This window comes from Orycteropus afer, unplaced genomic scaffold (genome assembly GCF_000298275.1).
Source record: "Orycteropus afer afer isolate SDZICR_OR568_19922 unplaced genomic scaffold, OryAfe1.0 scaffold00655, whole genome shotgun sequence".
NCBI classification, from domain to species: Eukaryota; Metazoa; Chordata; class Mammalia; order Tubulidentata; family Orycteropodidae; genus Orycteropus; species Orycteropus afer.
The window spans coordinates 2,231-17,293 of record NW_006922242.1 but is presented as its reverse complement, the minus strand read 5'-3'; the positions used below and the strand labels follow the sequence as shown (position 1 = coordinate 17,293).

At 35.4% G+C, this 15,063-nt stretch overlaps 1 protein-coding gene across 1 annotated transcript in view; it reads right to left on the bottom strand.

Moving 5' to 3' along the window:
- The window catches only part of LOC103210809 (ubiquitin carboxyl-terminal hydrolase MINDY-3), a gene marked incomplete at its 5' end in the record, with an annotated part of 45,967 nt that extends 31,189 nt beyond the window's left edge, over positions 1-14,778 (bottom strand). The window contains 2 exons of the mRNA XM_007956730.2: positions 10,794-10,874; positions 14,734-14,778. Of these exons, the coding sequence (XP_007954921.2) occupies positions 10,794-10,874; positions 14,734-14,778 (126 nt within the window). The remainder of the gene's footprint in view (positions 1-10,793; positions 10,875-14,733) is intronic.
- Between the last annotated feature and the right edge of the window lie 285 nt (positions 14,779-15,063).

The following is a 15,063-nucleotide window of genomic DNA, read 5'->3' as shown; positions in this document are numbered from 1 at the left end:
TCTTCCAGTCAGTTGGCCAGGTAGCTGTCCTCCAAATCTCTTGGCATAACTGAGTGAGTGCCTCCAATGGGGCATCTGTTTGTTGAAATATCTCGGCCAGGGTAGGAAACATAAAGCAGAGGTTCTTCCTCCAGAGAAAAGTAAACGCTACCTGCACAGTGTCCCTGGGTAGTGCAAACCGATACTGTGCTCGGCTGCAAACTGAAAGGTTGGCAGCTCCAGCTCACCCAGAAGTGCCTTGAAAGAATGGCCTGGTGATCCACCTCTGAAAAATCAGCCATTGAAAACTTGTGGAGCACAGTTCTACTCTGACACACGTGCGACTGCCATGAGTAGGAATCACTTAGATGGCACCTGGTAGTTTGACTGTACAGTGGAAGTAAGGCAGTACTCAATGAATGAATGAACTCAACGTCACTAAACTGTACATGTAGAAAATGTTGACTTGGTGTATGTTTTGTGTAGATTCTCAACAAAAAAATAAATAAAACTTAAAAAAAAATGTACATGAAACTGGTACTTACCCTCATAAGGTTGGAGGATTAAGGAGGGAATATAAGTAAACTACTCAGCATAATGCCTGACACACAGAAAGCACTCAATAAATGCTAGCTATTAGAATGCAATATTAATCTTTATATTTCAACAGTACTTAGCACAATGCCTAACATTTGCTAAATCGGGTAGTGTGAGAAAATAAAGGTAAACAGGTAGGATCACTGACCACAAGAAGGTAGGAAACTGGAAGGAAGAATAGGAATAATAATGGCATAAAAGAATCAGCAGTCACAACATGAAGATGAAGGATGATGGACCATGAATGCTGAATAGAATTTTGATAAGCATATTCTGGGCAGAAATTAGCATAAATAAAAGCATAGAAAATAAACAAAGAAATAATAAACTTATTAGCACTAAGTGACTTGGTGCTGTCAGGTGCCACTGGGTCAGTTCTGACAACAGTGAACTCGTGCACAAAAGAATGAAATGGTCTTGTGCCATCCTCACAGCTGTTGGCTATGTTTGAGCTCATCACTGCAGTCACTGCGTCAGTTCACTTCATTGAAGATCTTCTTTTTCATTGACCTACTTTACCAACCATAATTGGCCTCTCATGTCAGAAGTATGTAAAACGATGTCTTACCATCCTCACTTATAAGGAACATTCTGGCTGTTTTTCTTCCAAGACAGATTTGTTTGTTCTTCTGGCATTCCATGGTGTATTCAGCATTCTTTGCCAACACCATAATTCAAATGCATCAGTTCTTCTTCGGTCTTCCTTATTCATTGTCCAGGTTTTGCAAGAATTATGAGGTGACTGAAAACTCAATGGCTAGGGTCAGGCACATCTTAGTCCTTAAAGTGACATCTCTGCTTTCTAACACTTTAAAGATGTATTGCCAATTGCAATACATCATTTGATTCTGGACTGCTGCTTCGATGGGTGCTGACTAGAGATCCAAATAATGAAATCCTTGACAACTTCGATATTTCTCTACTTATCAGGATGATTACTAGTCCAGTTGTGAGGATTTCTGTTTTCTTTACATTGAGTTGTAAATCCATTCTGAAAACTATAGCCTTTGATTTTCATCAGTAAGTGCTTTAAGTCCTCTTTGCTTTCAGTAAGCAAGGTTTTGTCAACTGCGTATCACAGGATAATGAGTCTTCCTCCAATCCTGATGCCACATTCTTCTTCATATAGCCCAGCTTCTCAGATTATTCGCTCAGCATACAGATTGAATAAATATAGTAGAAGGATGTACCCTGATGAGCATATTTTTAAATTTTAAACTTGCTCTGCTGAATGACTGCCTACTGGTCTATGTTCACATTCTGCATGAGCACAGTTAAGTGTTCTGAAATTCCCATTATTCACAACGTTATCCATAATTTGTTATGATTCTCACAGACAAATGTCATTGTATAGTCAAATAAAACACAAGTAAACATCTTTCTGGTATTCCTGCTTTCAGCCAAGTTAAAAGGATGACAAACTGAGAGATAAATCATAGATTTAATGACTATCAAACATTAGATGTAGTATAAGACATTTTGCTCTAATCTGCTATGTGCTACCAGCTACACTTATTTTCATCAATTATGGACAGCTAGAGGTGTGGAATTAATGATTCCAATTAAACATCATGGACTTTATTCATCTTTAAATCCTTCTATGTTGTTGTTGTTATTTGCCGTCCAGTCGGTCCTGACTCATAGCGACCCCTCCTTGGGTTTTTGAGGCGGTATCACTACGGAAGTAGGATTGCCCAACCTTCCTTCCGAGGAGTGGCTGGTGGGTTTGAACCACCAGCCTTCTGGTTAGCAGTCAAGTACCTTAGGCACTATGCTACCAGAGCTCCCAAATCCTTCTATAGTCAGTATTTAAAAAAAAGAATTTTTTTCAGACAATTTGGATTGGACTGTTACAAAAAACTAGAATAAATTAAAGGGAGAAAGGGACTACTGCCAGGAAGCCACCTGACAATAAGAAGTGATAACAAAGAGGGGGAGAAATTATACATATATAAACTAAAACCAAACTCACTGCCATTGAGTCAATTCCGACTCACAGCAACCCCCTTTGGGTTTCCGAGAGGGTAAATCTTTACGGAAGTAGATTTCCAAGACTTCCTTCCATGTAGTGGCTGGGGGGTCTGAATCTCCAACCTTCTGGTAAGCAGTCTAATGCCTTAGGCACTATGCCACCAGAGCTCTAGAATTTCAGAACACTTAACTGTGCTCATGCAGAACCTGAATATAGACCAGTAGGCAGTCATTCAACAGAACAAGTTTAAAATAAAAAAATATGTGCATCAGAGTTGCATCCTTATATCACACTTATTCAAAGACTTCTGGTCAAAATAATTAGAAACAAAAAGTTTTAGCATTATGGTAGTACAACCTATTGGCATAATCCTCCACTAATTATGAGGGTTAGTCTCAAAATGTGTTAGTTCTTTAACACATTTTAACAGTTCTTAGTTAAGAGTTAACACTTTAACAGTTCTTAGTTAAAAATTCACAGAAAAAAATCACCCATTGAAATAACTGAAATCGTTAGTTTACATATACTTATACTTACTTTCCAAGTAGTTAATAGGAACAGAAAATTAACTTCAGTATCAGCTATTTTAAATTGTTATTTTTAAAAGAAGATAGGTGTTTAAGGTCACATGACAAAAAATGATTTAAAGTGTAAAACCAAATAAGTAACTCAGTCTTTTAAATCCATTTCCTTTCTGTAGTAGATAAGGCATGAAACTAAACATATGTAGAAATTCCAAACCTTCCTTAAGAGGAATGGATGGGATTACTACACTGGTTTGAAATACAGGAAAACTCTTATTAAAAAATGCATGACTGCAAATTTAATTTTATTACGAGTTCCATGAACTTTATCTAATATTAAAGATTCATAAAGGTAACTTTCCTTTATAACAAATAACATCTTTAAAGCAGTTTTACTTCTCTGCCTTAAAGAAATATAGGGAAATGCATTAATGGTAAAGTAGAACTGTGTAATTTTTAAACAAAAAAAGGTTCACAACTTAATTTCTGTGGTTTTCCTAATGTTACACCAAAGAGGAATACACAGAAGAAGCTTGCTCCTATAGAAGTAATTCTAGATATTCAGTAAAGAGATAGCACTGTAGGAACACTACAGCTCATGCAGGAATAGTTAATGTTTTGTTTTCCTCCACATTAAATTTTGTTTCTTCATAAATTTCATGTTTAAACTTTAATGTGTTTTCATATGTTCTTACCTGAAAGGAAAGTTGTTTTATCATAGGAAAGGTCAAAGGTGATATTTTCCACACACAGAAAGAGTCCCTCAATAACCATAAAAACAGACAAAAAAGGGATGTAAAAGTCATCTCCTCAACTTCAAAAGAAAGTTTGAAATGGACTTCCAAGGAAATCCGTCACTCATCTTCTGAAGGTGAAACTAAATGGTATGTCCCAGCTATTTTTATGTTAGATCTGCAGCTGTTACCCCACACTGAGATTCAAATACACAATGAAAACAAAAGACAAATTTATTTCATCTCACATTTTATACTTATAATTCTAATAATATTAAAGATACCATATTAAAATAGTTAAAGCCTTCTTCACATTTAAAGCCTTATTTAAAGCCTTTAATTTGTATTGAAAATTAACTTCACAATTAATTCTCCTAAAGAGAAACTAAGAAAGTGACCAGAAGAATTTTTTTCTTAAAATTCAAATATGAAACAAGAAGACAAAGTATCAAAGAGTAAAATGATGGTTAGAAAGAATTAAAATGTAAGATGACAAACACTCAACTGGGGAATATTTGGGCATTTAAAGTATATAAATATGTATATGTATGAAAAGGCCTGGTTACTAAAAGAAGGAAAGACTTACTACATATAACAAGTATTACACAGCCTTATTTTAATAAAAGCTACTTAAAAAAAAAAAAAAAAAACCTCAGGCAAACAGTTCAAAAGACAATTAGACTGAAACATAGGTTAGAAATTCTTTAAGCTTCTAGTTTCAAAACACATTTCTTTTACCTATGCGGCAGATTTGCAATTTTCAACTAATCTCATTAAAAGTATTATAGTATGATTTCTGAAGACAATGATGATGCCCGCAGGGCACATTCCCTTTCAATGTAGAATACTAGAAAAGACTTCTGTTTATCCACACCCTTTTGTTGTTACTAGAAGCTATGGTGGTGTATTGCCTAAGGTATTTGACTGTTAACCAGAAGGCTGGCAGTTCAAATTCACCACCCATCCTCTGAAGGAAGACTGGGCAATCTACTTCTGTAGAGATACTGCCTCAGAAACCCAAGGGGAGGTTACTATGAGTCGAATTGACTGGACAGCAGCAAGTTTGGTTTGGTTTTAGTTTTTGTTGTTACTAGAACCTGCAGTCAATTCCTGGCCATCTCATTTGTGCAGACTAGAACTACTCCACTGGATTTCAAGTCTATGCACTCTCAGAAGTAAATAACCAGGCCTATCTTCCTAGGTACCATTGGGTGGGTTTGAACTGCCAACCTTTTGGCTAGTAGTCAAGCACTTAACCATTTGAGCCATCCAGGGACTCCTCCCCTTTATCTGTTCTCCACAAGTAGTCATAATGATCTTTTCAAAATGAAAATTTAACCGTTTCCTTCCTTCCCGTATCCCCCCAAACTATTACTATCCCCAAATTTTAAAATGTCCAGGGCCTGTTATTACTCTTAGGATAATTAGTAACCTGGCCTCATCCTTCATCTTGTTCCCCATAATTCTCAGTGCTTCATCTCTTCTCTTCAGCTTGTTCTCACCCAGCTATTTGTTTGCTCCTACTATTTCCTATGCAGACTGCAGAAAATGCTCCTTTTCCCTCTTCCCCTAATGCCTCAGTTCTCATTTTGAACATAAATTCTTCAAGGAACTATTACCAATCTTCCAAAACTAAGATAAATTCATATAGCATTATAGATACATGCTTTGCCAGCATTCATATCATTTGAAATTTTGTATCTAAACATGTAATTACCTCCTTACCATAGAATGTGTACCTCTGTAAGAAGAGGACCACATCTATTTTTTCTCATCACTGTAGTCACATACCTGGCATAATATGCACAAACTAAATCCTTGATACATATTTAAAAAATAAGTATACCAATAAATAAGACAATTGTAACTATTATCACCTTCAGTGCATAAGTCACATGCATAGTTCATTCCTTTACAAAGGCCTTTTATAATGCCATATGTCTTGAAAATCATGAACTTAAAATATGCTCTTTTGCAAAGAAGAATGAAGAAAACCAAAGATGCATGGAAAGAATTAGTCCAAGGGACTGGCAGACCACGTGATCCTAAACCTATATAACCATGAGACCAGAAGAACTAGATGGTGCCCGGCTACCACTACCAACCACTCAGAGGGAGATCAGTGCAAGAGATCCTGGATAGAGTGGGAGAACAATGTGGAACAAAAAAAAAAAAGGACTAGATTTGCTGGTCTGATAGAGCCTGGTGAGACCCCTGAGACTATGGCCCCTAGTTTACCCTTCAGGTCTGGAACTGAACTCACTCCTGTGGCTTCTAGCCAAACAATAGACAGGCATATGGAATGAACATTTATATCAGGTAGATAAACTCCTTGGAGTGATCTATCATGGCAGAACAGAAGGGCAGTGTTTGCACAGTAACACAGCTCAGGGGGCAGGAGTTTATGGGAGGGAAGGACACAGGGAAGAGGTAACTATGGGGAGGAAGTGGGAAGAGAGCTGTTACACTGTGGGGAATTGCAGTCAATGTCATAAAACAAAATGTGTATGAACTGCTGTATGGGAAATGAATTTGCTCTGTAAACTTTTACCCAAATCACGATAAAAACTAAAAACAAAAAAGCTTTTTTTTTACTTAATTGTAGCCAATACAAATAACTTGGTACATGAAATACTGTTGTTGTTAGGTGTTGTTGAGTCAGCTCCAACTCACAGCAACCCTACGTACAACAGAACGGAACACTGCCCGGTCCTACACCAACCTCACAATACTTGGTATACCTGAGCCCATCATTGAAGCCACTGTGTCAATCCATCTCGTTGAGGGCCTTCCCCTTTTTCATTCACCCTCCACTTTACTAAGCATGATAGCCTTCTTCAGGGAATGTTCCCTTCTGACAACATGATCAAAGTAGGTGAGATAAAGCCTGGCCATTTTTGCTTCCAAGGAGCATTTCGGTTGCACTTCTTCCAGGACAGATCTGTTTGTTCTTTTGGCAGTCCATGGTACTTTCTGTATTCTTCGACAACACCACAACTCAAAGGCATCAATTCTTCTTCAGTCTTCCTTATTCATTGTCCAGCTTTCACATCCATATGAGCGACTGAAAATACCATAGCTTGGGTTAGGTGCACCTTAAGTTTTCAAAGAGATATCTTTGCTCTTAACACTTTAAAGAGGTCTTTTGCAACATATATACCCAGTGCAATACATCATCTGATTTCTTGACTGCTGCTTCCATGGCTGTTGATTGTGGATCCAAGTAATATGAGATCTTTCATAACTTCAATCTTTTTCTCCATTTATCATGATGCTGATTATTGGTCCAGTTGTGAGGATTGTTGTTTTCTTTATATCCAGACAAATACACACACCAGTTTTGTGTAAAAAGACAGTAACATTTAAACTGCTGGTTTTAGCATAGTATTTAAACTGTTAATGAGTATAGAAATAAATGATCTTTACTAAAAAACAAAATTTAAAATAGAAAACCCTGTGGATCAGTACAGTCCCATCTATAATCAATCATGGGAATGACACTGGATCAGGCAGTGTTTCATATCGTTGTCTAAGTGATCGTCATAAGTTGGGGCAGCTAACAACAACAAACAGACTGTACTAGAACATACACCAGTTTCTAAAGGGTTTGTCTTCTGCTGAGAAGGGAGCGTGTGTCCACAGAAATAAGGACTACAGACTATGGACTATAGATTGGAGATTGGTCTTCAACTTTTAATTTAATTGCTCATTTCCCAACAGCAATACAAACAATCCTTGACTTATGAATGGGCATTTCTAGAGAAACCATAGTGGGTATATATAAACATCACCAGTGATTTCATTTTGGTGAATGAAACATTTAATGGCTGACCTTTACATTAACCAGACAAGGTATGTTAATAATAAATTATTAGATCTTGATGCAAGCCATTGTCTTTTCAATTGTCTCAAATTAATGAAAAAGTTGGAGATTACCATGGAGCCGAGAAATGGGCTAGAGAAACTGAAGCAAGGATTTTTCCCCAGAGATATCCTTCATTACAGCTGGTGCCCTAAATTCAGACTTCTAATCTCCTAACTGTGAGAAAACAAATTTCTGTTCTTTAATAAAGCTCCCCACAAATACATAAATAACAAACTAATTAATTAATTAAACGTCTGGGAGAAAACAATGTTACTTTGTTTTAGATGACTGGACCCACCAAAAACAAGCAAACTGACCAAAAATAAAAAATAAGAAACAAATGAACAATCAAAATTACTTGTTCAGATATGGACACATCAAAGAAAAAATGACCAAAAAATGTTTTTTCTTTTAATTTCAAGAATAGCCAAAATTTCTAGTATTTTCTATATGGTAAAGTGTACAGAAATACTATTTTATTTAGTGTTTAAATAAATTGGACCCTATAATGTTGTGAGTATACAATTTAAGCAATCTCTGGCTTTATATTACTTTAGTACAAAGGGATATATATATATATATTTTAACCTTCAATTCTTTTTAAAATTAACTGTAATCCAAATTAAATCATTTAAAAATACATTACAAGGAAAGTACCTAGGTATTTAAGAAGCTTAAGAATAAGTTGGAAAAAAAATATATTTTTTAGAGGATATAAATGTCACTAGAACCCAAATGTGAAAAATTAGTGGAAAACATTTATTCAATCAACTAATGAGTCACCTACATGATATGCCAGACTATATACTAGATCCTGGGAATACAAAGTAACAAAAAGTAAAAATTAATATAAAATGTAAGAGTTCTAAAAAAGAGATAAGGTATTTGGTATACATGGTTTCTGGTATTTCTAACAGTTTACAAATCGAGAATCATGTAATATCTTTACAATCACCTCACATGTGTACATATTTCTATCATGACTGTCAGTAGCTAAAGGAATGCAAGATTAAAAATCTTGTTTGACTTACATGGCATACACGGAATTTGTTTTTTAAGGCCTACAACTGGTATGGAAGGGGTTTTATGTTCCTGTATGTAATGAATGTCTCTAATTTGATATTTCATTGCATAAAACTGGGATTTGTGGATAACAGGATGAAAGATATAGTCTACCCCTTCCATGGACAAGGCTCACTGTCTACCATGCAATATACGAAAAAGAGTGTGGGAAGAAGAAACTATGGGTTGTATGATAAATTGCACAGGACAATGGACTAAGTGTTATGGGAACCACAAATCACCAGAACAGGTAGGTAAGGAGTATATATTTCATAGAAAAGTTGGTATAACTCACTGCCATGATTCTGTTAACCTATCTGATTTATTCAGATGCTTTATTTAAAAAATGTCTGCAAATTCACCTGGCCCAACTGACACTATTCACATTATTCAATTGACATTACCCTTCTATGAAATCTTTCTTGTTGTTTTGATACCACCATTACCTCCTAAAAACACAATAGCTCGGATTCAAAACATTTTAATCTTTTTTTTCATTTATATTTAAATTTATAATTTTATGCAATTTATTAGTTTTCATAACACTATAAAGATTAGGGTTACATAGCAGATAATAAAAAAATAATTGGCTCAAAAATTCATTTTTGTATGTAAATTAGTTTTCTTTTCCTGGAAATTTAAAACATTTGAAATAAAATTGGTCAAATAATGAAATTCTCACTCAAGAATGAGAAGTTGTTCAGTTCTGTAGTTCAAACTCTGCTTTTAACTTCTTTCTCCCTACTCTGAGCGGGAAATAGCAAGAGCATTCAGACTGAATGTAACATATCAGTAAGGCACATATTTTAGAGGTGTACTTATACTTTTCCCTGTTTAAGAAAAAGTTTTTATTTAGCTAGACTTTTGACACCATAGTAAAAGTAAATACAGTAATAAATAATCTATTATGTCAACAAAATTTAGCATGACAATTCAGTCTTGTATATCTTATACTATTCACACTTTCTACAGAAATAAATATACCTACATTAACAAATACATGCTAAAAAAAACTCATGGAGTAATCAGTGAAGTGCATAAGAATTAATAAACTTCAAATAATACAATTACGTATTCTGCCCTTCAACCTAACATCTAATAACTATACTTGTGTGCACTAGAGATGCTCACTGAAGTTTGCTGAATATGACTTGTATCAGGCATTGCTAAATATTTTATATTTAAGCCTGACAAGTATTGTTGTTGTTGTTATTTGCCATCAAGTCGGACCCGACTCATAGTGACTCCTCCTTGGGTTTCCGAGGCAGTATCACTACGGAAGTAGATTGTCCAGTCTTCCTTCTGAGGAGTGGCTGGTGGGTTTGAACTGCCAGTCTTCTGGTTAGCAGTCACGTGGCTTAGGTACTACATTACCAGAGTTAATCCCTATTTTAAAGAGGCTGAGAGATATGAGGAAGTGGCAAGGCTGAGATTCATACTAAAGTTATCAGACTCTAAAGCTCTTAACTACTCAAACAAGGAAAAGTCTAACTATTACAGGTAAAGGCTGGGATTTAGAAATGGCTTTGCTGTAAGAATCTTAAAATAAACATATTCAAATTCTATCTATTTTAATATTTTAATCATGCATATATTGAAATTTTAGGAAATATCTCATCTTAAAAAAGCACTGACTTCAATACCACTGAATTCTTAGTAAATTTTAAAGTATTTATCTAGATGTTGTAATGAAAAGATTTTGTATCGTGTTTGTATCATATTAGACTTTTAGCTTCTCGAGGAAAAAAAGAAATCCAAATCTTTTAAAATAAGTTATTTTCACCATAACAAAAGTGATTTCAGAATAAAACAAAGTCAAAGCTCTCAACTCAGAAAAGGTAAAAAGCTGTAACTAAAACAAGACAAAGGTTTTATTGAAATGATTCCAAAATCAGTAGTGTAAGACTATGTTCTTTAATATTATTATTTTTTTTATTTTAGAATAATCTATGTAAGTGGGAATAAACTGAAGCTTTCACAAAGATATAAACTGAGTATGGACTTCTATTATTTGTTTGCCTGATGCCATACTAAAAAAAATAAGTGTGCTATAAGCATACCTTGGCAAAAAATACGGTGAGGTGAGTTTCACTGCCAACAATCCAAATAGGGTATTTTGGAGATTTCAAGTAAGAACCAACCTAGAATAAATGCAGCAAAATAAAACAAATGAGAAATGTATACTTCCTGTTAAAAATTTGCCACAAATATTTGAAACATAACTAAAGATTCCAATTAATATTTACATGGAATACTATACGATGGACAAGCACAAAGACTCGGATATTTCATTCTCTTTCTCTCTCCTACAGTGCCTTATTCATAGAAGTCAAATGCTGAATAAAAACAGGATGTTAAAAAGACTGTCAATATTAAGCTTATATTGCATCTTTACATCAACACACCAATAATACGTATTTAACATGGCTAGAAATAAGTAGAGTAGGTTAATCCTAAGAACCACTCTCAGGTATTAATGTTCCTAAATAGAATGAACACTTCTAGAATTTCACCATGGAACCTCAATCCTAAAAACTTTAAACTTAATGAAAGGAAATAATTATAAAACAAATGAGTAAATTTATGAAAAAATAAATACAGAGGATAAGCCTTAAGAATATTCCTATCCTCAAGGCATCTAGAGAAATAATCTTTCTTAAGAAAAATATATGATTTAAAACATTTAAGAGTACAGAAGAATCCTGTCACATAACCCTTTATGGTAGAAGATAAAGTTGAAGACTGGGCAATCTACTTTCGTAGTGATACTGCCTTGGAAACCCAAGGAGGGGTCGCTATGAGTCTGGTCCGACTCAACGGCACACAACAACAACAACAACAACAACAACAACAACAACATTTAAAATATAGAGAAAGCTATATTTACAGCCTGCCTTCTTGGATATATACTTAATTTATAAACATTATAGTGTTTTAGAGAGCAGTATTTTATGTGCGTGACAGAAGAAGAAAGTTCAATACTCAACAAACTAAACAGTCCTTGTTCTTGTTACCTAGTGTCACTCTGACAAGAATACACCACCAATGGGATGGCTTGAACAAACAGGGGTTTATTCTCTTACAATTCGGGAGACTAGAAGTCTGAGTTCAAAGTGCCAGGCTCTAGGGGCTGTGTGAAAGCCACTCAACCTTGGGATTCAGCTCTGCCTCTTACTCCCGGCCCACTGAAGCTAGAGGCATCTCTTCGCTCAGGCAACTAGCTACTGGCTGCTGAGGCTAATAAGCCCAATGTGGACAAATAAAATGGCACAGTCCTGATGTTACCAAACCGCAGGGCAGGCCATTAATTCCAGTCCATCGAAAGTCCCAAGGTTGGCAGAGCATGGCAGGCTGTTGAACAACGACATGGCTACATTCAGGGTTCAAGTGTGCCATAAGCTAGAGACCATTCCCCAAAGCTTCTCTTATATACAGGAAGCAGACTATGTTCCTAAGGCAGTGACTCAGCTGCTCACAGTAGATTCTACCATGGAGTTGATTTACCAGTCTCATGATGGGGAATACTACATCCAGCTGCCCAGCCACTTAACCAGGCCCAGCCAAGTTGACACACAATGTTAACTACCACAGTCCTGTAAAATTCAATCAAGTTCACACCAATCAATTTCACACTTTTATTAGGACAGAACCTTTAAATTAAAAACAATTAACCTTATTAATCAAGTTTGCTGATTTTCTCTATTTCATACAAACTGCTTAAAATTGGGAAATTCCTAGTCCTTATTTGAGCAGACAGGGCCAATTATTCTTCCCTAATCTGCCAGAAGCCCTTTTATAATGTCCCTGCTTCAACCCCCACTGTGACCCAGTGATATTTATTCTTAACACTAGGAAGGAAGTGGGAAAAAGGTATTCTTATTATATTTATAGGTAGAAAAACTAGCATCTTTGTTCTATCATGGGAAGGATGAGTTGGATGTGCTAACATGGTGATCTTGAACTAATGCAGTTTGGGGACAGCAGAGAATAAAAGTAAAGAGGGAGAGGTCTAGCAGAGTTTTAAAGTAGAAGGGGATTTCAGAGGTAAGCAGAGCAAATCCTTTAGTTTCTATATAAGAAAACTGAGAAACAGACAGGATCAATGCTTTTTGTAAATTCAAGCAGCTAATTCAGTATACAGCTGAAATTAGAATTCAGATTTTCTGACTTTTAGTCTGGTGGCTTTCCATTACATCATGCTGCCTCTTGAGGTGAAGAGTTTAGATACTGTTTCATTTCTGTTTTAGAAAAAGCATATGTTTGCACGTGCGTGCGCATGTGTGTGAGTGTGATTGCATCTGCATGATATGGTCTCATTTATATGTATATATACTTAAATTAGGTAGAAGTAAAAAAAAAAAGGATAAGTTTACATAAAGTAGGATCAAAGAGTACATGAATGTTAAGTTTATAAAGTGTTTTATAATAATAAAATTTACTTAATTAAATGGGAGTGAACAAGTGGTGCAGCTGCTCTGGAAAATCATTTGTCAGTTCCTCCAAAAGTTAAACAAAGAATTACCATATGACCCAGCAATTCCACTCCTAGGTATATACCCAAGAGAAATGACAACATATGTTCACAAAAAAGCATATACATGAATGTTCACAGTAGTATTACTCCTAACGGTAAAAAAGTGAAACAGCCCAAATGTGTTTATCAGCTGATGAAAGGGTAAACAAAATTGATATGTCCACGTAATAGAATATTATTTGGCCTTAAAGAGGAATGAAGCATTGACACAAGTTATAACATGTATGAACTTTAAAAACCTTATGTTGAGTGAAAATGCCAGACAAGGCCACTTATTGTATAATTCCTTTTATATGAAATGTCCAGAACAGGCAAATCCACAGAGATGGGAAGTTGATTAATAATTGCCAGGGGCTGAGGGGAGGAGAAAGTGATTGCTAATGAGTTTAGGACTTCTTTTTACTGTAATTAAACTACTCTGGAATTAGATAGAGGTGATGCTTGCATAACTTTGTGAATATACTGAGGAAAAAAAAGCATTGAATTGCATACTTTAAAAAGGTGAGTTTTATGGCATATTAATTAAATATCAATTTAAAAAAGCACACAGTCAAAAGTATATAGAAACAACTTTTTTGTTAGAGAGTGCATGTGTGTAAAGAGAGAAAGAGACAGAAGAAGAGAGGGGACAAAAGGAGAGAGGAGAGGAGAGGAGAGCAAGGAGAGGGGAAGGATATTGTTTCATTTGTATTAACTAACATACATGGTTCAAACTGATATAAAATGTTAATTTCATTTCTACAGGGCAATTTACTATATTATCAAATTATGGGAAAAAGAATAAGGAAATGTTCAGATTTACAAAATCAACACAAACAAAATTATATATGTAATTATAACACCATTTTTCTATGTATCTGGTAAAAAGTAAATGTCCAAAGGTTTTGAGAAGGATTATCTACAGTTATATAGAGATGAACACCACAGTTACTGTTAGGACACTAGAGCAATATGTAACCAAGAAAATCTTACCATTGTGGTGAAATGTCCAGTCATGTATTCAACAAATACTATACAAAATACCTTATATGTATTCAATATTCCAATATTCAGTGCTTTCAATGGGAAAGCATCTTTGAGGTATCATCTGAAGTGGACAGTGAGCCACCCAATTTAAAGAGCTGGAGTAAACTAGGCAGAGGTGATAAGCAAACAAAAAAGCCCATTAGGCAGGAAAGGGCTTGGAATGTTTGAGAAACTGACAGGCAACTAGGGTGGCTAGAGCACAGCAAGGGAGAGTGCAATGAAACTGGAGAGCCAAACAGGATCCAGATCATCAGGGCCTTGCAAGCTACAAGGTAAAGATTCTACCTGAAGCAAGTTAAGCAACATAATCTCATTTACCCTTTAAAAAGATCAGTCTGGGTGAGGAGGCCAGAGAGGAATAGGCAAGGACACAAAGAGATCAGATAGGAAGCTATTGTAGTCTCACATGCAAGAGATGATGGTGGTTCACACCAAAGCACTACTAGAGGAAATGGATGCACTGTAAAATTATTTTGGAAGTAAGACTAAAAGAATTTGAGAGTGAAAGAAAAGGGAAGAATCAAGAATGATTTCAAGTTTTTGGCAAAAGCAAGTTAGGTGGATGGATGAGGGTAGCATTTACTGATGAGGAAGACTCAGGGAAGAAGTTGCTGCAGTTAGGAAGAGAAATCAAGCTTATTCTTTTGCAGATGTTAAGATCTAAGATGATATTTAAATATCCAGATATAACTATTAAGGAAGAGGTCAAACACATCACTCTGGAATTCATAGAAGATTTAGAGTTAGAAGAAATAATTATACAAGTGATA